The sequence below is a fragment of the Aedes albopictus genome, unplaced genomic scaffold (genome assembly GCF_035046485.1).
Source record: "Aedes albopictus strain Foshan unplaced genomic scaffold, AalbF5 HiC_scaffold_164, whole genome shotgun sequence".
NCBI lineage: Eukaryota > Metazoa > Arthropoda > Insecta > Diptera > Culicidae > Aedes > Aedes albopictus.
This window is the reverse complement of record NW_026916941.1, coordinates 11,819-36,785: the sequence shown is the minus strand read 5'-3', so window position 1 is coordinate 36,785 and position 24,967 is coordinate 11,819. Positions and strand designations below refer to the sequence as shown.

The 24,967-nt window shown below is 41.0% G+C and overlaps 1 protein-coding gene across 3 annotated transcripts; it reads left to right on the top strand.

The window, feature by feature from the left end:
* Nucleotides 1-2,038: 2,038 nt before the first annotated feature.
* On the top strand, nt 2,039-12,446 carry LOC134284472 (uncharacterized). 3 transcript variants are annotated; one of them, XM_062843344.1, is made up of 3 exons: nt 2,039-5,508; nt 5,564-5,635; nt 5,694-12,446. In XM_062843344.1, the coding sequence occupies exon 3, from the start codon at nt 5,782-5,784 to the stop codon at nt 11,668-11,670; it is 5,889 nt and encodes a 1,962-aa protein (XP_062699328.1). In that variant the 5' UTR covers nt 2,039-5,508; nt 5,564-5,635; nt 5,694-5,781; the 3' UTR covers nt 11,671-12,446. The 3 variants fall into 3 exon arrangements, with proteins under 3 accessions (XP_062699328.1, XP_062699327.1, XP_062699326.1); XM_062843343.1 differs by having other exon boundaries at nt 5,564-12,446; XM_062843342.1 differs by having other exon boundaries at nt 2,039-5,635.
* Nucleotides 12,447-24,967: the final 12,521 nt, after the last annotated feature.

The following is a 24,967-nucleotide window of genomic DNA, read 5'->3' as shown; positions in this document are numbered from 1 at the left end:
CTGGTAATCGACGAGTCTCGAGTTCGAATCTCGATTTAGGTAATTTTTGTGAAGTTATTATTTCACAAAAGTTGTTCACAGCATACGTGTCAATCATAAACTCTCGGCTTGCGATTGTTAGTTGGGGTACTTTTCTCTACTGTTTCTCCTGGGATACTTCTTAAATGTTCTTGCGGGATTTCTCTTGAAGTTCCCCTTAAGATTTGTTTCGGAGTTTCTCCGAATTTTTGTGTTTAAATTAAGTCAGTACTTTAAATAAGATAACTTAGTTCTCGAAGAGAGCTTTGCTCCTGAGCGGTTGAGGTGCCGCCAAGCTGGTTTCATGAGCTTTCAGGGGAGCCTGAAAAGAGAAGGTTTCAGGGGTGTTTTGGATGGCTCCAGAGAAGACGACCTAAATTAAGAGTTTAAGATTTGTTTTATCAAGTTTAAAGCCCTTTCAGAGGTGTTACATGGAGTTTAAGGGGCATTTAAGAGTGATTTTGAAATTCCATCGTCGTATCTGAAACTCCCCAAAACGCTAAAACACACTTGAAACCCTCTAAACCATCCTAAATGCTCCTGAAGTTCCCAGAAACCCCTGAATCAAGTTCAGTCTCACCTGGACCTCCTAAAACCCGTTTAGACAACTTGAAACTCTATTTAAAATGTCCTGAAATCTCTAGAAACCAACTTAAATCCCCTTGAATCCCCCGAAATGCTTCAAAAAACCTCGTGAATGCTTCTGAGATATCTTAAAACGTTCGTCGCGGAGTCAACACCTCTGAAATACCCTTCAACGGCCTTAAACTGAAACTATGAAATTTTCTAAAAAAATAAACATCTGAAACCTCCGAAGCCCATAACCTCCTTGAAACTCGTCTAGAAACTCCCTTGAAAGTCGGAAACCCCCTGAGCCCCCTAAAAACGCGTGTACTATTATGAAAGTTTCATGGAACCCCTCAAAACCTTTTCAAACCCTCTGAAACCTCCTGGAACGCATGATAAAGACTTCCTGCGACCCTCTATTGCTCTTTATGGAGACTCACTAGATGTCTGCAAACTTTTAAGAGACATTTCCAGAGGAACTACTTAAGAAATCTGGCGAGAAAGTACAAGATAATCTCGGAAAAGAAGTGCTACAGAAGTATCGTAAAAATCCCTGGAGAAACTGTTGGAATGTTTTCTCGGAAAACCATAAATAGAAAACTCCATGGAAAACTCCGTAGGTATTTTTGGATAATTCAGATTGGGTTTCCGGAAAAAATCTCCTGAGAAACTCTGGAAGATATGCCGGGAAGTGCTTATGCAGATACCCCACTAAAAACTCATGCAGAAATTCTAGAACTAACTCTGGTACAAATCCTACACTGAAATGAATTTTGTAGTGGAAACTACCGATTCCATAGTAAAATTACTAACCGTACCTATGATTCTCAATCGACAACAATTTCCAGATAAATCCACTAAAATACTGTCAACTTGAGTAGCAGTGCAGTTAACATTACCAAAAATATTCTTAATTTAACAAATGAGCATTGTATTTTTAACGTAATTTTTAACAGTATGTAAAATGCGTGTCCTGGAAAAATTAACAATGTTTTGTTGTTGAGACGACTACGCTTTTAGTTGAATTTACTACAATGCATTGTAATTTCAAGCATATTTCAGTTACCTTAACAGATTTTGTTGTCGGTTGAGAATCATTGGTACGGTTTGTAATTTTACTATGGAATCGGTAGTTTCCACAACAAAATTTATTTCAGTGTACGATCAACTCTCAGAAATCACGGGAAGAACGCCGAAAAATTCCGGAAAGGGTTCTTGGAGCAATTCGCAGAAAACCCTTGGCTGGAAGCTTGAGAGAAACTACTGGACAAATTTAGAAAGAAACTCTAACAAACCTCCAGGAGTTCAAGGAAAAAACTGCTGGAGAAATCGAAGGAAGAATTCAGTAAGAAACTGTGAGAAATTCAAAGAATGGACAATCGATGGGGTAAAATGAACAAGTCGTTAAAAGTTATATAAAAGGATATTGTTTCTATATTCTTAATTACAAACCATCAAATTTCATACGAAACCTTTATTTTGTTGTTTTCAAACTTTTAATACAAATCTTGAAACACACTTAAATAATTATTGCAAAAATAGTGTAAAAAACAAGCACTGTTTTAGATGAAAATTATATTCTGTTGATATAAAATATTTGTTTATAACTTTTTACCTCAACTATCTCACGATATGTATGACGGCTGATGATTTTGGAGTTTGTGTAAAAAAATACGAAATTTTAGTGTAATTTGAACCGATTGTCTATTTTACCCCCAAAGTCTGATTATGTTAAAATTATTTCCAAAACCTTTTTTTTTACAACACTCAATTTTTTTTTCGATCAAATATATTCTTCTACACGGTCTTTATTGGTTTAGGGTGTAAAAAATTTAATAATTTGAAAATAACTTACGAGAAAACCTTAGCAATGATGAGTCGACTTTACATCATTTTCGATTTTTCACGTTATTTTTAAAGTTTTTGCCGTTTTGAAGAGGTTTAAATGTTCAAGATCAGCAAAAGTATAATGATTCATGTTTAGGCATAAGGTTCAATCGTTAAAACATGTTGAAAAACAATAAAAGCCATGAAACTGTACCCTGTCCATTTTACCCCACCTGTCCACTTTACCCCCACCACCTACGTAATTTTTTAACGTCCCTACCTTAAAAATCTAAACAAATGTAATACTCTCGTAGATTGACATGTGCATGAACTTTTGCAAAAACACTTGCGTTTTGTCAATTGAATAAATTTTATGACGTGGACCAAACTATGCGCACTAGGTGGTCCAAAATAGAAGCCAGAGTTCTTTCAGAAGTTTTGTAATTTTTTATACTTTACTACCAAAATTTCGAGTTCTGTTCGACTCTATTCGACAGAAAACATGTTGCTCTTCGTGATGCTCACTGAAATTATCGGTATTTTATAGCGAAATCATTCTTTTTTCACTTAATTGTTCACCCACTTCCTTAAGGGCCCCAAAATACCTCCCTTACACTATACTTTCGGGTGCGTCTTGTCTCGCTTCCCTCTTTTTAGTACAAAGATAATTTTTACAAGTCTCCATTTTGATGGAACGTAATTCGCAATGGGCTGCAAAACGCAAAGTCAATAACGAGAGCGTCAAACATAGCTCCCCGAGTAGAAGTAAAAATCAGAACAATATCATCATTTGATATTCCTCAGTGAAGTACTCAAGATCATAATTAGCTATTGGTTTGTTTGACATAAGAGATAAAAGATCAAAAATAAGATCAAAAATTAGTATGGGGAAGAACATAATAATATCTCATTTTGATGTTATAAGATCAGACCAATATCTGGGGAGATCTGGGCTGTAGCACATCTAACCAATATCATAAAATGATCTGACAGATGGATTAGAGTAAAAAAAAAAGAAAAATGGTCACGACCAGAATCGAACTTATGACCTTGGGATTTATGAGCAGTGACATTACCACTGCACTACGACTCATATCTGAAAATAGGAGTCAAACAAGAGCATCAAGTTCTTCGTTTTCTAAGGTGTTTGCGAGTCATGTTAGTTGTGTTGGTTTGGTCCCGCCATGTTGTAGATGAGTGTGTGAAAGAACAAAATATGATCTTGAATAGTAGTTTTCAGATCTTACAATTTTCGGAATAGATAGATGAATGTGTCAAAGAACTGATTTTGATCTTGAGAAGTAATTCTCAGATCTTTCGATTTCTGGATGTTGCAGATGGAAATGTGAAGAGCTAATTTTGATCTTGAGCAGTATTTTTCAGATTTCTCAATGATAAATGTTCTATTGCAGAATATTAATACAGTTTCCACCCAAAATTTGCGAACTGACGTGATGGTATGGAAAATAAAAATGAATTAAGGCTCAATTAGGAATTGCATATTTTCTTAAACTAAAAACGACATGCGTAGAAACATGTTTGGTTTATTTTGCGCCTAAAATAGGACGAATTTCCACTAATAGGACGCAATCAGTGAAGTACTAGATTGTAGTAATGAGCTGAATTTTTGTATGGTGAGAAGGTAAATTCTCAATCTCTGCAACGAAATGACGCAAAAAGCCTGGCTATTCCTAATGGCCCTGATTCCTTGCCTAACCTAATGCTGTTTGAGCAAAACTTTAGGTAACTGTCTTATTGTTTTCTTCATTTCTTGCAACAAAGTTTTCCAAAGTTTTATTCCAACAGCACCAAATAAGGCAAGGAATCATCGGGATCCAGCTCCAAGCAAATATCGATTATATGCATTTTTTTGTGCCGATTACCCTTTTTTTTATTTGTTCAATTGCCTCATCCATAAGCCCGCTTATTGAAAATGAAGGCCATTTCTACTGCCTTTTTGTCCCAGTGCTCGTTTGTAAAATTTGTGGTGTACACAAGGGAACATCTATTTATTATGAAACGCTAAATTCGATATGTTTGAACTCGGTGGTTGGTTCATTAGGATTTGGCGGAATCCATAATGTGCTTTTGTATGATAACTCTAACTTTTTGTATAGGTCGTATTCCCTATTCCCCTGGAGCGTTACGGAATTTATTAAACCCCTAACGGAATTTACCTGAAGCGTTACGTTATTTGGGGACGGCGCATAATGAAAGTTGAAAACTTAAAATAGTTTTCATGCGCAATGTTGGGAAATTTCGACATTTATACAGCGGGTTGCACTAGGCTTTCAAAAGATCAAATTAAGTACTAATATTGAAATCATATCACGATGAGATATTGAGCAGATATTTGGCAACTTTTTGAATATCTCATCAATATCATATTAAGATATGACATCAAAATTTGATCGTTTTAAGATATGATTATGATATTCACGTCTACCCGGGCTGGTCCTCACAAGTTCCTACCTCATGCTTCCACGGGTCAAGCAATGACAAAAACCACCAGCTAAGAGTTGCTTAGCTGATAGTGCAGCCTGGGCACTGTTGTCCTTCTGACTTCAGCTAGATTGAGGAGGTACGACCCGAGAGCGTCTGTTCACCAAGGAGTTGCGGCTTAAACAGCGTCTGTTCTGGCATCCAGCGGCTGAGTAAGAAACGCTGCATCATGCCCAGCTAGATCCAAGGTGGTAGCCCCATCAACGTGGTCGTCCCATTGTTGGTTGGGACGTTAAACAGAACTGGCACGATGGCCCTCCGGCGGGACAGGAGTGTTGGCGTAGGCCCAATAAGCCACCCGTAAAAATCCCCATTGCGAATAACATAGGAGAAAATACGACTCGATACAATCGGACGTCTTCCACGTTCAGTAATCTAAATCAAGATCTGTGTGGACAACAAATCCGTCGAGATGGCCACCCTGGTCGCATAACTTCAGCACTTGTCAATCTGACAGGTCTAGATATAAGCATATAGTTGAATGACAAATCAAAATGTCAAAACCTTTCCTATTAGATAATGTGCCACGCTACAAGAAACATTGAATTCGCCGATACAACTATATTTTCTCTTTGAATTATTGCCTAAATTATAGTGAGTTTGAGTATCTTTTCTCTATTATGTTGCTAAATATATATTTCACTTTCAGTGCCATACAGTTGTAAAAAACAGAGTTCTTTGGTCAGCTATTAAAACTAAAAATTATAGAAAACACTGAAAAGTAAGAGAACTGACCTAACCTATATTATACTTATTTAACTATTCTAATCTTATTCTAGTTTTGAAGCATCGCTGGATTAAAGTGCTATCAAAAATCAGTTAGTTTTTCTTCTCCGCTGATCGAAAGAACAAACTTCAAAATTTTCAATGTCGGAACCACATACACCGGAGGTTGAGGTCGAACCAGCCTGTAACTACGCGGCATGCGAGCACCCGGACAAAGCAGGAGAATTCGTTCAGTGTGATAAATGTGGTTCGTGGTGGCACTTTACTTGCGCCGGTGTCACCGGATCTATCGCGGACAGAGCTTGGTCATGCTCGAAGTGCACCACAACATCGATTATCTCTCCGGGTGGTGAAGGCTCTGCAAGTGCTTTAGCTCGAAACCTAACCCTGCTCAGAGAACGGCACGAGCGCGAGAAGAAAAGGATGGAGTTAGAGTTGCAACGGAAGTTTCTCGACGAGCAACAGCGCTTATTGGACATATCGGCGGCAGAAGATGTCGGAAGTACAGGTTCTAGGGTGTTGAACGACTGGTTAAACGGTCACGAAGGAGAAGAAGGCGCGGTAGGAGGTACAGCAAACCCGCCAGCAGCCTCTCAAATTCAGCCACCAGGGATTCCCAAAGAACCAGATGCAGTACAGGTGATCAAAGATTTGCAGGCGCAGCTCGCCCATTATCAGCGCGCGTCTGTGATGCCACCACCGCCTCAAAACCAACTAAGCGAGTTGAATCGTCAGCTAGAACTCTGTAGGGCACAGCTAGAAAAACTCAACATTCCCGATTCGCGCCCAGCTGCAGGAAGGCCGAATGCTACATCTACGCCGCCATTCAACGATCCATGTGTTCCGTTTAATACTGAACGGCCGTTACAGCTGCCACGGTTATTTTCGCAAGGAGTTGTTCCCAAGCATATTCCCCGACAAGCGGTAAGTAGGCCCGAACCAGTACCGCTGGATAGCTCGGTGCCGCCTGCTTTCGCCGAACTGCGGCGCCCTCCGATAGCGCATCCAGTCAATTCAAGCGGCATAGAAGGATCCAACAATTCCGTTGGAAACCCACAGTATCGTAGGCTCGGGAACTACGTACCACCAATTGTAGGACCAACTCAGCAGCAACTCGCGGCTCGTCAATCGCTCGGGCGCGACCTTCCGGTGTTTTCAGGAAACCCCGCTGACTGGCCGATATTTATATCGAACTACAATTACACCACTGCCGCTTGCGGATTCACCGATGGGGAGAATATGCTTCGGTTGCAAAGATGTCTTAAAGGCGCCGCGTTAGAGAGCGTCCGAAGTCGGCTGGTATTGCCAGCAGCAACTCCTCAAGTCATCGAAACGCTCAGGATGCGTTATGGGCGACCAGAACTTTTGATTAACGCTCTACTCGAGAAGGTTCGATCAATCCCGGCGCCGAGATCGGATAGACTGGACGGACTCATCGAGTTCGGCGTAGCGGTACAGTCATTATGTGACCATATAGAGGCTGCTAACGAACACGACCACTTGTCGAACCCGTCACTCGTGCAGGAGCTAGTGTCGAAACTGCCTGCCGATCAAAAACTGATGTGGGCGGGATACAAACGTGGTGTTCCGATAGTAAACTTGAAGACATTCAGCGACTACATGATGGAAGTGGTTCAAGATGCATCCAGCGTGATTTCGTTTGAACCAGAAGTTCGGAAACCAGCTAAGAAGGTCACGTCGAAGGGCTTCATAAATTCACACAATGCTGACGTCCCTGAAGAGGCTTCAGGACCCAAGGTCGCTAAACAAAGAGAATGTATGGTTTGCAGCAAATCGGGTCACTATGTGAAGGAATGTGGTATCTTCAAAGCGTATACTGTCGATGAACGATGGCGCAAGGTTCGAGCCTTAGGATTATGCCAGAATTGCTTGTTCGGGCACGGAAGGCGCTCTTGCCGAATTGCAAGCCGGTGTAATGTCGATGGATGCCAGTTACGTCACCACTCTTTGCTACATTCGGCGCAGCGCCTGACCCAAGTCGTTGAAAACCATACCCACCAGCTGATGGGTTCGAAGGTGCTTTTCCGGATAATTCCGGTAACTTTGCACGGTCCGGCTGGAGCAATAGACACATTTGCCTTTTTGGATGAAGGATCGTCCCTCACTTTGATTGAAAGTGAACTGGCAAACCAACTCGGCGTACATGGACATTCGCGGTCTTTGTGTCTTCGTTGGACTGGCAATACATCTAGAGTCGAACATAAATCCCAAGCAGTGACCGCCGTCATATCCGGAAGTAGCATGAAACAACGCTATACACTGCGGGACGCACAAACGGTGGAATCCCTCAATCTCCCAACGCAAACTTTCCTGTTTGATGAGGCGTTGAGACAATTCGGGCATCTTAAAGGGCTCCCGATACAAAGCTACCATAACGCGAAGCCGAAGATTTTGATAGGCGTTGACAACCTGCGCCTTGCCGTGCCATTGAGGATTAAGGAGGGGCTTGGCTCCGACCTTATCGCAACTAAAACGCGTCTAGGGTGGTGTGTGTATGGTCGTCAACAAGGGAAGACCAGAAGCGAGTATAGTCTACACATATGCGAATGTTCGTGCGATGACAAATTACAGGATTCGCTCAAAGAATTTTACGCCATAGAGGAGGTTGGCGTGAAACCTCCAGAAGCGATAATGTCGAACGACGATCGTCGCGCTTGGGATTTGATGAAAACCATTACCAAGCGCGTTGGAAACCGCTACGAGACGGGTCTTCTTTGGATTAAGGATGACATCGAGTTCCCACAGAGCTACGGAATGGCAGTTAGAAGACTTCAATGTTTAGAGCGACGGATGGAGCGAAATCCCAAACTAAAGGAGAACCTACATCGACAGATCGCTGAATACCAGGAGAAGGCATATGCTCACAAGGTCACGCCAGGAGAACTCAGCAAAGTGGATGCAAAGAAGATATGGTTTCTTCCTATCGGCGCCGTAATCAACCCCAAAAAACCGGACAAGGTCCGAATCGTTCTGGATGCCGCGGCTAAAGTGAAGGGTATGTCGCTCAACAGCTTTCTTCTAAAGGGTCCTGATCAGTTAGTTTCCCTTCTTGCTGTTTTCTTCAATTTCCGTCTCTTTGCTGTAGCGGTTACAGCAGATATTCGGGAAATGTTCCACCAGCTGCGAATACGCCAGGTGGACAAATATGCGCAATGCTTTCTATGGCGAGCAGCGCCTACAGACGAGCCGGAAACATATGTAATGGACGTGGCTATATTTGGGGCCGCCTGCTCACCAGCATTGGCCCAGTATGCCAAGAACACGAACGCCATAGAACACGCTGACAGATTCCCAAGAGCTGCTCAAGGGATTCTCAAAAGTACGTACGTTGACGACTACTTGGACAGCTTTGGGAGCGTCGAAGAAGCGAAAAAGATCGCCACGGAAGTCCGGATGATCAACGAACACGGAGGTTTTGATTTGCGCAACTGGAGATCCAATAGTCGAGCTGTCATGGAGCACATGGGGGAAACCGAAGTAACCCATGAACAGAAAATATGTCTGTCCGAAGATCGACGACCGAATGCCAGTCTGGAAACTGAGCGGGTGCTGGGGATGTTATGGGACCCGTCGAAGGACGAACTGTTTTTCTGCACACGTATGAACGACGAAACGACGAGCTTGATCAACGAAGGTGCCAGGCCGACAAAGCGACAAATTTTGCGATGCGTAATGTCACTTTTCGACCCTCTTGGCCTGCTTTCTCCATTCGTAATACATGGAAAGATCCTCGTACAAGACCTGTGGAGAGCCGGGTTAGAATGGGATGAACCAGTAGGAGATGGGGCGTTTCTACGTTGGCGTAAGTGGATCGATGCGATGGAATGGGTGGCAACTATACGAATTCCACGCTGTTACTTCGCCCTCGCAACCGAGTGCACCTATTACAATGCACAGTTGCACGCGTTCGCAGATGCGAGTCCGTCCGCTTACTCGTGCGCCGTATATTTGAGAATTGTCGGGCAAGATGGTATTGTACAATGCACGTTGGTAGCCGCGAAAGCGAAGGTGGCACCGTTAAAGCCACTTTCCGTTCCGAGACTTGAGCTCCAAGCGTGCGTTCTTGCTGCTCGTCTAATAAAGTTCGTCGAAACGAACCATCCAATCGTTGTCGCTAAAAGATTTTTGTGGACTGATTCTCGAACGGCGTATTCTTGGATTAGAGCAGACCCCCGTAATTATCGACCTTTCGTTGCTCATCGAGTAGGTGAAATTTTGGAAACGACGCAAAGTAACGAATGGCGATGGCTTCCGTCAGAAGAAAATCCGGCCGACGAAGCCACGAAGTGGGGAAGCTGTCCCTACGTCAACGCGGACAGTCAATGGTTCAGCAGTTCCCGGATAATGTACCAGCCTGAAGAACAATGGCCAGACCCTGCGGTGCCCCACGTCGACATTGAGGATGAAATTCGTCCTTGTGTACTGCACCATGTCGAGGTTCATCACATCATAGAGTACGAACGATTTTCTAAATGGGAAAGGCTTCGAAATACAATGGTCTACGTTCTACGATTCAGGAATAACATCGACAAGCGGCGCTTGAGGACGGTCGGATCACCATCGCAGCAGGAGTTGAAAACCGCTGAAGAAGCGATTATAAGGATGGTACAGCTTGAAGCCTATCCCGATGAGGTGGCTATAATCGGGAAAAATAGTTCGCTGCCAAGGGAAAAGCAACAGCATTTACACAAATCCAGCTCGATACATAAGTTAGTGCCCTTTATGGACGAATGTGGCATCCTTCGGCAAAACAGCAGAATAGCCGCCGCTGAACAAGCCGCCTTCGGACTTCGCTTCCCTATGATCTTGCCGAAACAACACCTCGTCACCAAACTGATAGTTGAACATCACCACCGCCGCTTCAGGCATGCCTTTGCCGAGACAGTGGTAAACGAACTCCGCCAAACCTACGCTATACCCAAGTTACGATCCTTAGTGCGTCTCGTGTCACGGGCGTGCCTAATCTGTCAGCTGAAAAAATCTCGCCCCGCCGTCCCTCCTATGGCTCCTTTGCCACCAGCGAGACTAGCTGCTTTCGTACGCCCCTTTAGTTACGTGGGCGTAGACTATTTTGGCCCTCTACTTGTAAAGCTTGGGAGGTCAAATGCCAAAAGATGGATTGCTTTATTCACATGCTTAACCGTGAGAGCAATCCACCTTGAAGTAGCTTTCAACTTATCGACGGACTCCTGCATCTCGTGTGTCCGACGCTTTGTGTGCCGTAGAGGTTCGCCGATCGAGTTCATTTCCGATAACGGCACGAATTTTCGCGGTGCGGACCGAATATTGCGTAATCAGATCAATAGTGGACTAACGGCTACTTTCACTAATTCATGTACCAAATGGAGCTTCAATCCACCAGGGGCGCCCCACATGGGCGGCGCCTGGGAAAGGCTGGTACGCTCAGTGAAATCGGGAATGGAAGGCGCTTACTCGGAGGGCAAACTAGACGACGAAGGGCTCCAGACTCTGATCCTTGAGATCGAAAGCATTGTCAACGGAAGACCGTTGACTTATCTACCGCTCGAATCAGCAGAATCGGAAGCCCTCACTCCTAATCATTTTTTGTTGGGCAGTTCCATGGGGACTAAGGTACCTTCGGTGGAAATACCAACTGCGCTACAAGTGCGGGGTTCCTACGATATGATTCAGCGCCAATTGAACCATTTTTGGGTGCGCTGGGTGAAAGAGTATCTGCCGGTGATCAGAAGGCAACCAAAGTGGTTTTTGGAAACCAAGCCTGTACGGAAGGGTGATCTAGTACTTATCGCCGACGAAGGATCAAGAAATGGCTGGATACGAGGAATGGTCCAAGAGGTTACGGAGGGCATCGATGGACGAATACGCCAAGCGACGGTGAAGACTTCGAGCGGAATCCTACGTAGGCCAGTATCGAAACTCGCCGTTTTGGATGTAATCAACGGAAGTGCAGTCTCGGAGGATGTCCAGATGCACTCGGGGGAGGATGTGGACAACAAATCCGTCGAGATGGCCACCCTGGTCGCATAACTTCAGCACTTGTCAATCTGACAGGTCTAGATATAAGCATATAGTTGAATGACAAATCAAAATGTCAAAACCTTTCCTATTAGATAATGTGCCACGCTACAAGAAACATTGAATTCGCCGATACAACTATATTTTCTCTTTGAATTATTGCCTAAATTATAGTGAGTTTGAGTATCTTTTCTCTATTATGTTGCTAAATATATATTTCACTTTCAGTGCCATACAGTTGTAAAAAACAGAGTTCTTTGGTCAGCTATTAAAACTAAAAATTATAGAAAACACTGAAAAGTAAGAGAACTGACCTAACCTATATTATACTTATTTAACTATTCTAATCTTATTCTAGTTTTGAAGCATCGCTGGATTAAAGTGCTATCAAAAATCAGTTAGTTTTTCTTCTCCGCTGATCGAAAGAACAATCTGGTATCGCATCTAATGTGTTCTTGCCCTCAAGGATTTCTTTCTAAAGTAAGGAGTTTCGGATCCAGTCATGACAAGTAACATTTTTTGTTTTTGATCGACTTTATTAGAATTTCGTTTCATTTTCCGATTATGTTTATATTTAATTATTTTTATTTATTTTTTCGAAACACTCAACTTCTTCAATACCTATTCCCAATTTCCCCACCCCGTTAAAAGATACTCTCCTCGCGATTTCGTACTTCAGTGTCATCTCCGTTCGAAACCATTCAGGTATACCGTTGCTCGTATTTACAACTAAGAAAAATATGGTAATTCGTACTCGTGTGTTCATCGTTTGTACACTAAATAGAAAGGTACTTTAAAGTGTGTGGAAATTAATAATCAATAAATTATGCATACACTATCATTATACATCACGGGAATAAATTTTGTACAAAACATTTGTAGGAAGAATTCGCAATAAGCGTGGGCCGCATTGTGTGATATACTTGACTATAAGACGGGGGTTTGCTGCCGATTTAAAGTGCTGACAAGATGCAAAATTTTGAGGCAATTGTCGTTTTGGATCCGCTGAGACTGGGGTAAATCCTTCTTCAAACGATGGGGAACATTTACCAAAAAGTCATTTAGTTACTTGATGTGAACAATGTCTGATGGGGATTTTCCTGCTTTTTCCGTGTTTCCTTGAGTTTTTGGTTTATCTTTGGCTACTAGTAATAAGTCCGTATAGTTATCCCTATTGGTATCGATCGAAATATATCTCTAAGTTACAATCACAACGAATTCCGATAACTGTCTTTCTCTGCGCATGTTGCACCACAGCGATTCGATTAGGTTCTACTCAACTTTTGGCTTGTCTAACAGTTCGTACAGCCATCTACTGAAATCTAGCACAAAAAGCACATCACCTGGGGAGACCGACCGACCAACCGCGATACGTCTTCGGTAGGAGGTGTGGATTTGTGGTGGTGGTTAGGTGGGTGTTTAAGAGAAAGTTTGCCTGCAATCAAACAAGATGAAAAAGCGAACAAATTAGGCTCGGAAACCACGTGGGAATTGTTTGACGCACGCTTGTCGTGAAATAGGAACACAAATGTACTTACCAACGGAACGAAACGAAACGAAAGATGTTTAGCACGAAAACTACAAAAAACACAAGATTCTACCGGTGCAACAATGTGGAACTAATCAGGATCCTATGCATACGAGCAACTTATGAATACAAAACAGAAAATACAATTAGCACAGCCTTTTATATGTATGTATATTACAGTTTATTGAAATGTGAATCCGATTTAAACACGAAGAAAGACTACACAGGTCATCGAATAACTTCATAAAACGAGGGGCACAAACCAGACTCAGGATACCGAGACACGAACTATATATTACTGTGAGGTCAACCTATGCTGAAACGAAGCTATTGAGTTGGCATGCTAATCGATTTGGTATCTTGGTTTATGGATATTATAAATGCTGTTTAGCTGAAATATTTTGGTATAAAACTCTCAATTATCCCTGACAGAAGGTGTTCATCTACCAGCAAACATCTGCAACATTGCGATCAATTAAGTTGTAGTTTGAGTTTGCATGTGACAAAGATTATATTGTGGTTGAAAATGTTTTATTTAGGGGATCCACTCAACAGCGTAAACCGATTAAACTGATTAAACGTCGCAATAACCACGGCTATCGTTGATTATTTCACTCCCAATTTCATGAAACATTTCAATAATCAGATAATCATGGCTTACGCAGTGATTTAATCTGTTTAGTGTATACCCCTAATAGGGGTACAGTACAGTAAAACACGTAAAACAGAATTGGAACTTATTAAAAAAAACTTCTGTTGTTGGCAATGGAATAGCTAGGATATTTTTCTGGGGAATGCCGAAGGCAAGATATTACAATAGTTATTTATGTAACGAGTTGCAAAAAGTTGATTTTTTCAGCACGAGTCGTACATCTATCCTACGAGGCTTGCCGAGTTGGATAAATACGAAGAGTGCTGAAAAAATGGAGTATTGCAACGAGTTACATACAATTTTTTTTTCATTATGCATCTCATTTGAATTGCATAATGTTCATAATGCAACTCAGATGAGTTGCTATTTTATATAACTCATTTCGGTATCATAATTGGCCATTATGATATCGAAATGAGTTATATAAAATAGGAATTATAATACTGAATTGCATAAAATAGTAGTTTACGCAACAAGGTGCAGAAAAACGATTTTTACAGCACGAGTCGTACATTTATCCAACGAGGCTTGCCGAGTTGGGTAATTACGACGAGTGCTGGAAAAATCGAGTTCTGCACCGAGTTGCGTACAACGTTTTTTGCAATTTCATAAATTACCCTTGAGGGTAATGTGAAAACTATTTTTTAACAAAACTTTTTCATCAAACTGCATACTGATGTTCATAGCCATGTTTAAGAAAATCTGAACATAACAGGTTATACTGTGCAGTTGTCACAATTTTTCAAAACTGCGTCCAGAAAGCATCAAGAAGTTGACCAAAACTGAAAACAGTGCTGTAATGGTTCATTACGCAACGCAAATCAGTGAATGTGAATGTAATTTACATTCACCGCGTGAAGAGTTGCCTTCACAGCTCGCTCACGACTTTGGTATACGTTTGCGACCCCAATGTTATTCGGCAAACTTTCAGATAAAACTACAAGGTTAAATTCATCCGTACATTGTTTTTCGATAGCATGCTTCTGAACTGAGATAATAGCTAATGAATGTAAATCTTTGCAAACGAATGGTTGCAACCTTGAATATTACAATAAATTCTGAACATCTATGTTTGCTTCAATTTAGAATAAAACGCGGACAAAATTACAAGAAAAGGAAAATATTAAGATATCTATGTACCTAATACATGATAACAGTGATGAGGAAATTTAAATAGAATTTCAGGGGTTATAATAGAAATTGTAGAAAAAAGTTAGGCCCTGAAATTTTATCCATATAAATTCCTTTTCACACATGAATGAAACACAAAATAAATACCCAAGAATGAGGCAGAACAGATCCCAACAAAATATTTTATTCCAAGGAATGGGTTTAAACATATTTGCTACAAGATATCAATTGTTTTTTCAGTGTTTTATGTCTCTCGAGTCTAATAACATTTAATCATTTTCAAGAGTTGATAAAGTGATATCCATCACGATGTTTGGACATTCTAGTGTGAAGCACATGTGTTTTAAGACTGGGGCCTGAATCCCATTTCTAATGTAAAAGACAGGAAAGTAAGCCATTTCGACTAGAAATCTTATTGGGCTAAAAGCTAGTTAAAACAGATAAAAAGTTATTTTCAGAATACCATGTCAATACATCTGATACATTTATGCAAAAAGTTTTTGTATTTGTTAAAAAAATAGGATTTAAAGTTATTAATGAATCAACCATCTGAAGGAAAGAATGTCAATATTTTGGTCACTTAAATGTTGAAAATATTGGGTGGGCAAAAGGAAGGAGGGGGTAAAGCTGGCCACCGATTGATTCCTTTCTTGTTGTTATGATTTATTCTCACTTCATACAAAGAACAACAAAAATAATACACAAAACAAACCAGAACAGATACCTTACTTTGATTATGGATAGCGTCAGTTGAAATGAGCTGAGAAAATTATTGAAGAAATTACTCACATAAAATATGCAGATGTCTTTGAAAAAGTAGATTTATACAGACTTGCTTCGGCATTAGAGTCTTTTTTGCAATACACGTTCACATAGTATCAAAAATTCGGCATTTATCATACTTATGCGCTTAAAAACTAACGCTTGTGGTTAGCATTACTATTCTGCGAAATTGAACCTAATACTCAACGCCATCGAATTTGAGGGGAATGCGTTACGTTTCACTTCAACGATTAACATTAACTCAATTTCACCATGGCATGGCATCTTTTCACACTTAAAATAAAGATTCTGCGATCAATCAGTTTCGAACAAAGCACCTTGTGATTATCGAATTAGTTGATAAAAGAGAAGGCAAATCGCTGTCAACAGGCACTTGTGGTGTGATGATCATGTTTTCTCATAGTAAATTTAAACACATTTTTGTGGTCTTCACTGCAACGTGGCTTTCAGTGTTGGTATTATTATTTATAATACAATACTTTCGTATTCAAGATATTACTTTTTTTAAACATATACCTGATTAAATGTATATGCCAATCGAAATTTAGAAATCATCACATAGGTATTGGTGTTCCTGATTTTATACAGAATTTATTAGTTTTTTTTAATTCTTCTGCAAATAAAACTAGTATGTTAAGGGCTTAAAACAATTTAAAGTCTTCTTCGCTAGCAAGATGCGATTCGCCTCAGATAAGCTGCAGTGAAACTTTGGTTGAATCCTCACCCTGTCCATCCCTCAAAATGTGACCTTCTAACCTCGAGCTGCCACGAGTATTGTGGCTTCCTTCCATTACTAACAGATATAAATAAAAAGTTGTTATCGTGAGTATATTGTATATATTTAGTTCAAAAAAGATCTTCGGCTCCGTAAAGCGTTATACGCGATTGAGCTCCGAATAAATGAACTAGATAAAAAAAACTCCTCTTCCTTTTATTCTTCCGCACATAATGTGCATTCCCTTCATTTGCTTGTTTGTTTATTTACATTAGCGATTTTCTTAACGTATGTATTTGAACTTGAGAAGTTACAAACATTATTGAAATATTTTCATATAAATTCACATTTATTTATGTCAACTAATAAAAATGTTCATATTTTCTTCAAAAAGTTCAACAAAAACTATGCTAAACATATCTAATACTCAATGCAATACAATTTTTCTTGAAAATATTTAACAAAATCGTTTAAAAATGGCTGAGTACATAAATATTTTGAATATATGGCTTTACGCCCTTTAAGAGGGCCTAACTCAAAAATGGGCCCTATGATTTTTTTTCAAATTTTGCCCAGACATGCAGGATAGTCATAGAAAACGAATGGTGGGCACCGATTGGATGGAGATTTTTATTTTATAACGGTCTGGGGAGCACCGTGTGGACTCGATCGATTGTATCATACGCCGATTAAAAATCGATGAACAAGTGATGTGTGTGCAGTTGTGCACGCTGTATTCGCGGCATTTCTGCAACAACCTGGCGGATGGCAAACATCTGGTCCGTTGTAGCGCGTTCACCCATGAATCCAGCCTGATATTTGCCCCACGAACGCTCTTGCAATCGGCGTTAGACGTTGAAGAGAGTATCTTGTAGGCAGCGCTCAGTAGTGTGATCCCGCAATCCATCTTGTCGCCCTTTTTTTGTAGATGGAACACACGATACCTTCCATCCATTCCTCCGGTAATACTTCCTCCTCCCAAATCTTGGTAATGACCCAGTGTAGTGCTCTCACCAGAGCTTCTCCACCGTATTTTAGAAGCTCGCTTGGTAGTTGATCTGTTCCAGCGGCTTTATGGTTTTTCAACCGGCCAACCTCCTCTTCAACTTCTTGGAGGTCAGGCACCGGAAGTTTTTTTATCTTCTGCACGTACTCCTAGATCTGTTACCCCTCCACCTTCGGTGCCTGCAGCGTCGCCATCAAGGTGTTCATCGTAGTGCTGTCGCCACCTCTCGCTCGTGAAAAGATTCCAGTGATTGTCTCGGCACATGCCGGCTTGTGGCACAAAACCTCTGCGCGAGCGTTTCAGCTACTCTTAGAACTTCCTGCTGGCCCTTCTTCCTCCGGAAGACTGAGTTCTAAGTGTTCCGCGCTTGTCTATAACGTGCCGTATTCGCCCTCGTACGGTGTAGCAACATTCTTGCCCATGCTGCATTCTTCTCGTTTTTCAACTGTTCACATTCTACCTTCAAGTGTAGCTGCGTCAAGCTGTTCTTCCGTTGATAGGGCCACTGCTAACTGCTGCGCGTAGTCTTGAAACCCTTCTACGTTCCGCAGCCGCTCAATGTTGAGCCGCGGCGTACGTCTTCGACGCGTGGTAATAACTGTCGAAAGTTGCGAGCCCATGCATACAGCGACTATAGGTAGTTATCCGAATCTATATTCGCACTGCGGTATGTGCGGACATTGGTTATGTCCGAGAAAAAATTACCGTCGATTAGAACGTGATCGATTTGGTTTTCTGTTTGTCGTGCAGGCGATTTCGCCCGATTACCGGACTGTACATTTCCTTCATTCCTACCTACGCATTCATGTCGCCGACAACGATTTTCACGCCACGCGGCGAGCAACCATCGTAGAACGCTTGCTTCTCGTGATCAGGTCTCGCTGTGTTTAAGACGCTGATTCTTCCGCAGACCCTTCACGGTCACGAGGCGTGGGCGTTAAATAAGATAGACCGAAAAGCTTTCGAAGTTTTTGAGTGCACAGTGCTGAGGATAATTCTCGGTGGTAAACAAGAAACGATGCGTGGCGCAGACGCATGAACCACGAGTTGTATCAAATCAAGTATCAAGTACCGCAGAGTTTAGTGGGCTGGTCATGTAGTCCGGGTGTCGCAAGAGAGAATAACGAAAATAATATTCACACCGGGAACCAGGTTGAGTTCGGCTACTTCGTGGAAGACTGCGAACGCACTGCCTGCCCACGATTGGAGAAGACCTGGGAACGTTCGGGGAAACGGGAGGAACATCCCCAATTAGCAATTCATAACCATTAATAAGCATACCAGTTTAACAAATGTTCTACAAAAGCGCCTATAGTTGAACAAGAATTTGTGTTGGTCAAAGTGGCGGTGTAGTGAAAACAGCACTTTTGTTCATCATATAATTAGTAATTGAATAATAAATCGAACAAAGGTTGGAAAAGGAAAGTTGTTTAGAAATTTCCATCAATTGCCCAAGAGTGTTGTAATAATGTTAGAACACAAGCTGTTTCCAATGCATTGGATGCCGCTATTCCACATATAACAAACAGTGGAAAAAGTAGCATAAACGTTGTTTAACAAATCTTGCCTAATGAGTTTATTCAACAGCTGACTAGTAGTGCATCAGAATCACTTAAATGTCATTGTTCGCCATGTTTACATTTGTCTACACGGTTGCTGATTAAAAGCCTAACAAGAGCATTCGCGGCTGCACAGGATTGATCATCACACAACACAATGGCCTTGCAGCAGCAAATAATTATAATACACTTTTTAAAACATCACAACTCACCTACTGACCAACGATAGTGAAAACACGGAAACCACCGAGCTACAAAAACGGCAAATGGAGTCTCCTCTAGCTGACATCGACGAGTAATTCTCCCACCTTTTCAGCCATTACCGCCATTACACGAATCGAACGTTGTTTCAATCTTGTTCGGGTTCGGGCTCAGGCTCCACTTAATGTCCAGGAGATTTATACTTCGGTGACAGATTTTTTTCATTCCGCACTTAATATAATAACAAAAACTATAGGTATGCAGTTTAATTAAAAATGTTCGAAAAGCTGCAAATTTAGTAAGTAAACAACACCGTTGGCTACATAACAGACGCAGCAACTGTTAAGCTCCAGTAGCGCTTCTGGTGAATAAGCGTTGTGGTTATGATTAATCAAACATTGATCAGCTGGTTGAATAATGATACAAGCAATGTTTATGCAACACATGAACGGAAACGTATTCGGCTCAATCTTTAACCTTTCAGTACTCGCGCCAATTTTTGTAACGCGAGCAGTCGCGGCGTTGTACTTTGTACAACGCCCATGCGCTCTTCAATATCTTAGGATCCTGATTGCTTAGAGCAAAACTGCTTCGACAAAGTTGTTGCAAATGTCATGGGCTACTTGGTACTGATAAAGTTGATTCGCAATGAGTCCACTAGGCGGCGCTAGGGAGCATACAAATTTTGTATCTAATATCTCAGGATCCGGACGAGCTTGGTGGTCTAGTGGCTACCGCTTCTGATTCATATGCAGAAGGTCCTGGGTTCAATCCCTGGCTCGTCCCTTTCCTCCTACTTTGTATCTTTCTATCTACTTTCTCTCTCACCCTCTCTCTCTCCTACATATACATCTCATGTATATTCGTATGTTCGTAGCAATCGCTAGAACCAGAAACGGATTGAAAAAAAGCCGTTTCCCTTCCTTCCAACTTTCATCACAGCACAGTGTCAATCTATCATATAACGCCTTCAAGTTATGCAACCAAAGCGGACTGTGCCGCTTCACAGTAATCTTCACACAATCTATCGCTTTACGCCTGGCATCCTTGCACCAATGCATGATCCATGAGCCAAAAATAAACATTTCCCACCAACACACCGACATCCGCATGACCTTGTGCAGGCGCAGAGGATTCAACGGCCTGACGTGGGCAAGCGATTGCAATCATCACTTCCCTCCCCTTCCCCATTGACCTGCAACCTGACGCAGCAGGCGCCATTGTCGCCTAAAAATACAAGACCACCAACGCTCACACACTGAAGATGCCTGTTAGTCCCAAGCAGCTATCTCATTGGTTCCTTGTGTGAGTGTATCTGATCTTGCGATACTGGAGTAGCAACTGCGGGCGGTCAATCAAGCTCAAGCTCAAGCTCAAGCTCAATATCTCAGCATCCGGATGACTTAGAAAGATGCTGACTTTGGCAAAGTCGTTTGGCAGATCAAGGGCTAACAGATGATTTGTCGTTTAATTTTAAATTCTACCACTAGGTGGCGCTAGTGAGCATGTAAATTTGATATCTTATGTATCTCAGGATCTTGATTATTTAGAAGGATGGTGTCTTAGGCAAAGTGGTTTGGTAGGTCAAGGACTTACAGATTTTTGGTAATTTAATTCGAAATTCCACCACTAGGCGGCGCTAGTGAGCACGTAAATTTTATATCTTTAGCTGGCCCGGCAAACTTTGTCTTGCCGTCTTGTGGTGGTTTGACAACTGTTGAGCTCAAAATAGCATCGCACTCTAGATTGGATTCATTTCTATCGTGTTGATTTCCTTCTCAGCTCTTGAAAATTCAGTACTTTATCAATTTTCTTACTTTTCTAGTTGATTTTCGTAACTTTTTATACATATAAACACAGCCACCATGAATACGAACCGAACCGTGCAAGAATCATGCTGATCGGTTCATCCGTTCTTGAGTTTTGTTGCCTCAAAGGAACTTCAAACTTATTTTTATATATATTCTTCTTCTTCTTCTTTTTGGCTCTACGTCCCCACTGGGACTTGGCCTGCCTCGCTGCAACTTAGTGTTCATCGAGCACTTCCACAGTTATTAAATTGAAGGGCTTTCTTTGCCTGTCATTGCACGAATTTGTATATTGTGAGGCAAGCACAATGATACACTATTCCCGACCGGAACGGGATTCGATCCCGCCGTCTCCGGATTGGCGATCCATAGCCTTAACCACTAGGCTAACTGGAGGCCTAGATATATATAGATTAGACTGGGTCAACAAAGTCGATTTTTTGGAACAAAGCTTTTTTCGATTCCTTTTAGCGTCCTAAACAACTGTGCAAAATTTGGAAGCGATTGGTTGCTTCCCCGCATTCCGCATTGCGATTGAAATTTGTATGGAATTTAGTATGGGAAAACGTGTTTTTTTGCATTTTTGCCATAAATTGAAATTATTCGTTTAAAACGATCTAACTAATGACGTTGAAGTATAGCCTAGGGTATGCTGAAAAACTTTGCTGAAGACCGCAAAGTGATCCGACACTTGTGAAAAAAGTTATAACGTGCAGATTGCCCGGTGGTGCTTAACATTCAACATGTAAAGGAATAACATCAATAATAAAATCTCAATTTTTGGCCCAAGTTACGAGGCGAATAACTTTTTTCACAAGCGTCGGATCACTTTGCGGTCTTCGGTAAAGTTTTTCGGCATATCCTAGGCTATACTTTAACGTTATTAGTTACATGGTGTTAGACAATAGAATTCAACTTATGAGTAAAATGCAAAAAAGTACGTTTTCCCATACTAACTTCCATACAAATTTCAATCGCAATGCGGAATACGGGGACGCAACCAATCGCTTCCAAATTTTGCACAGTTGTTTTGGACGCTAATATAGATTGAAAAACCTTTGTTCCGGGTTGATACGATCAAATTTAAAGTTTCTCCATATAACGTTGACCCACTCTAATATAGATAGATAGATAGATAGATAGATGTATCTCAGGATCTTAATGACATAGAAAGATGCTGTCTTGGACAAAGTTGTTTGGTAGATCAAGAACTAACAGATGATTTGTCGTTTAATTCGAAATTCTACCCCTAGGTGGCACTAGTGAGCGTGTAAATTTTATATCTTATGTATCTCAGGATCCTTAATATTTAAAAAAATGTATCATCGGTGAAGTTTTTCAGCAATTCAAGGGCTTACAGATAATTTACCATTTAGTTTGAAATTCCACCACCAGGCAGTGCTAGTGAGCATCTTATATATCTTAAGAACCTGATTCCTTAGAAATATGGTGTCTTAGGCAAAATTGTTTGGTAAGTCAAAGGCATATAGATGATTGGTCGTTTGATTCGAAATTTCACCACAAGGCAGTGCTCGTGAGCATGTAAATTTTATAGGTAATGGATCTCAGGATCCTGGATACTTAGAGATGGTACATTCGACAAAGCTGTTTAGTAGGTCAAGTGCATTCAGTCACAGAGAGTATGCAAATTTTATATCTTATATATCTCCGAGTCCAGATTACTCGGGAATATGATATCTTTGGCAAGGTTGGTTGGCCAATCCAGGGCTTTCAGTTGATAGGCCGCGTGATTTGACCTTCAGCTTCTTAATTTGAGCTTCTGCTTTCTTGTTCCGAAGGTTTTTAAATTTTGACTGTTATTTATGCATTTAGTTGAATACAATGTGTTCAAATTTGGGTTTGATAGATAGAATAGAAGGTCAAGCGCTTCTGGTAAAATATTCAATGTCTAACTGTCGTTATATAAAATGCTCTATCTCAGGGCTCAACGAACCGAATGAAATAAAATTTTGCACATTTGTATTGCCCGTTGCGGTGTTTTATAGATTCCGGCGCAAAAAATGATTAGCCTAATTTTTAGCATAGGTGCATTATACATATTTGTTTACAATGCATTAATATCGGTAAAGGTTCACTTAACATCGCAGCGTAAAATATTCACCAGGACGCGGTCTGTTTTTATATCTGTGGGCCCACGCAAGAAAAATCCACGCAACTAATTTCCGCGCAGGAGTCTAAACAGGTGGAATCTCCGCAATAACTAATATAATAATCTTTGAAATATATTTGATTCGGTTGAAATATGATCGCCAGCACATAAAAAATACACCTTGTTGAAAACATTCTGTGAAATTCCATCCAATTTTAGCAAATTTATATTTTGAGTTACCTTTGTGCGTTACCTCTCGCATGGAAGAGCACATAAACTGTAAGTCATTTATATACCAAACAACTATGCCGAACACATCATTTTTCCAAGTAAGCAGGATCCTGATATATATATGAGTTATAAAATTTGATTGCTCACTAGCACCACTTATATGTGGAGTTTCGAACAAACATTTTTGTCGAAGACACCATCTTTCTAAGGAATCTATGACATTTCGTCGAAAGACATTTGGTCGAATGACGTTTGGTCGAATGACATTTGGTCGAAAGTACATTTGGTCGAACGGACGTTTGGTCGAATGGACATTTGGTCGAAACCCATATTATGTAGTAGGAAACATATGACATTTAGTCGAACGGACAATTCGTCGAATGGACATCTGGTCGAAATCCACTAAGTGATGAAAAGACACTAGATAAGTCAATGACAAAAAGCGCTAGATAAGAGCTATGTGCTTAGCAGGTAGTACAGTCCGCGCACTGTTGTCTTTCCGACTTCAGCTTGAGGTACGTTCCGAATACTCAATAGAGAAGTGCGTACCCAAGGTGGTAGCTCCTTGAGTGCCATGTAGGCAGAGCAGACCCGTTAAGGAAGCCTGCATAAAACCTTCAACTACCAGAAAAAGCAAAAGAGAAAACTGATTGATTTAACGGCAACAGACCAGGCAACGATTTAAGGATAACGATTGGAAAATCAAATCTTGGAAAGTGAGAACTTTAATTCAACCCACACGTCTTGCGCACCTGGCTCGTGAACTGCAGAATGTCGACGATAATGTGGCTACTATTCGCAGATCAGTGTAAAAAACTTTCGTTGAACCTGTCATTGGAAAACTTTCATTCCGATGCCAATATGCTCTGCGGCTTGTAGCATTCGCTGTTAAAGCAATGCAAATCAGCAGTACCTATTTACTTCGTAGGTGAGAATGTCCGATAATACACCTAGCGATACCCGAGTGATGATACTTGCATGCAGATTGATACTACCATTAGAAGATAACATGAAAATAGTGACGCATTTAAACGCGTTCAAGTTTAAACTCGGCACACTGCGATCAGAAATATTTGAAAATTCTTCAGTTGGAACGTGAGCAAGCTCTAAACGCAGGTACATAATTACATTCGCAAAATGCCTGCATGATACCCTGGTATCCTCAAAACTGAAATGATTATATATCCGACATTTTTTCAAAGATTATCTTGGGATTCGATTCAGAAACTTATCTTTTTTTTTTGAATCATATCCGAGTTAACCGGATTGATTATCGTGGTTTTCGGAAAATCCGGATTTTCAGGAACATGTTCGGCATGTCAGCTAGAATAACCATCAAAGAACATAAACCAGTCTTGTCCAATCAGTCTTGTATCAGTCCATTAGCTGGCTATTCCTGAAAAAAATCTCAAAAAGACATGGCTATCAATAACACTTTCTTACACCTCAACACCACAATGTATATTTATATTTACGGATTTTCTGAAACTCCGGGTGACCGGAGCAGTTTATTCGCATAACATATCGATAGAGTAAGTTCGGAGCTGAATCGGTATCTGAACGGGCGTTCTTGAGCAGCAAAAGC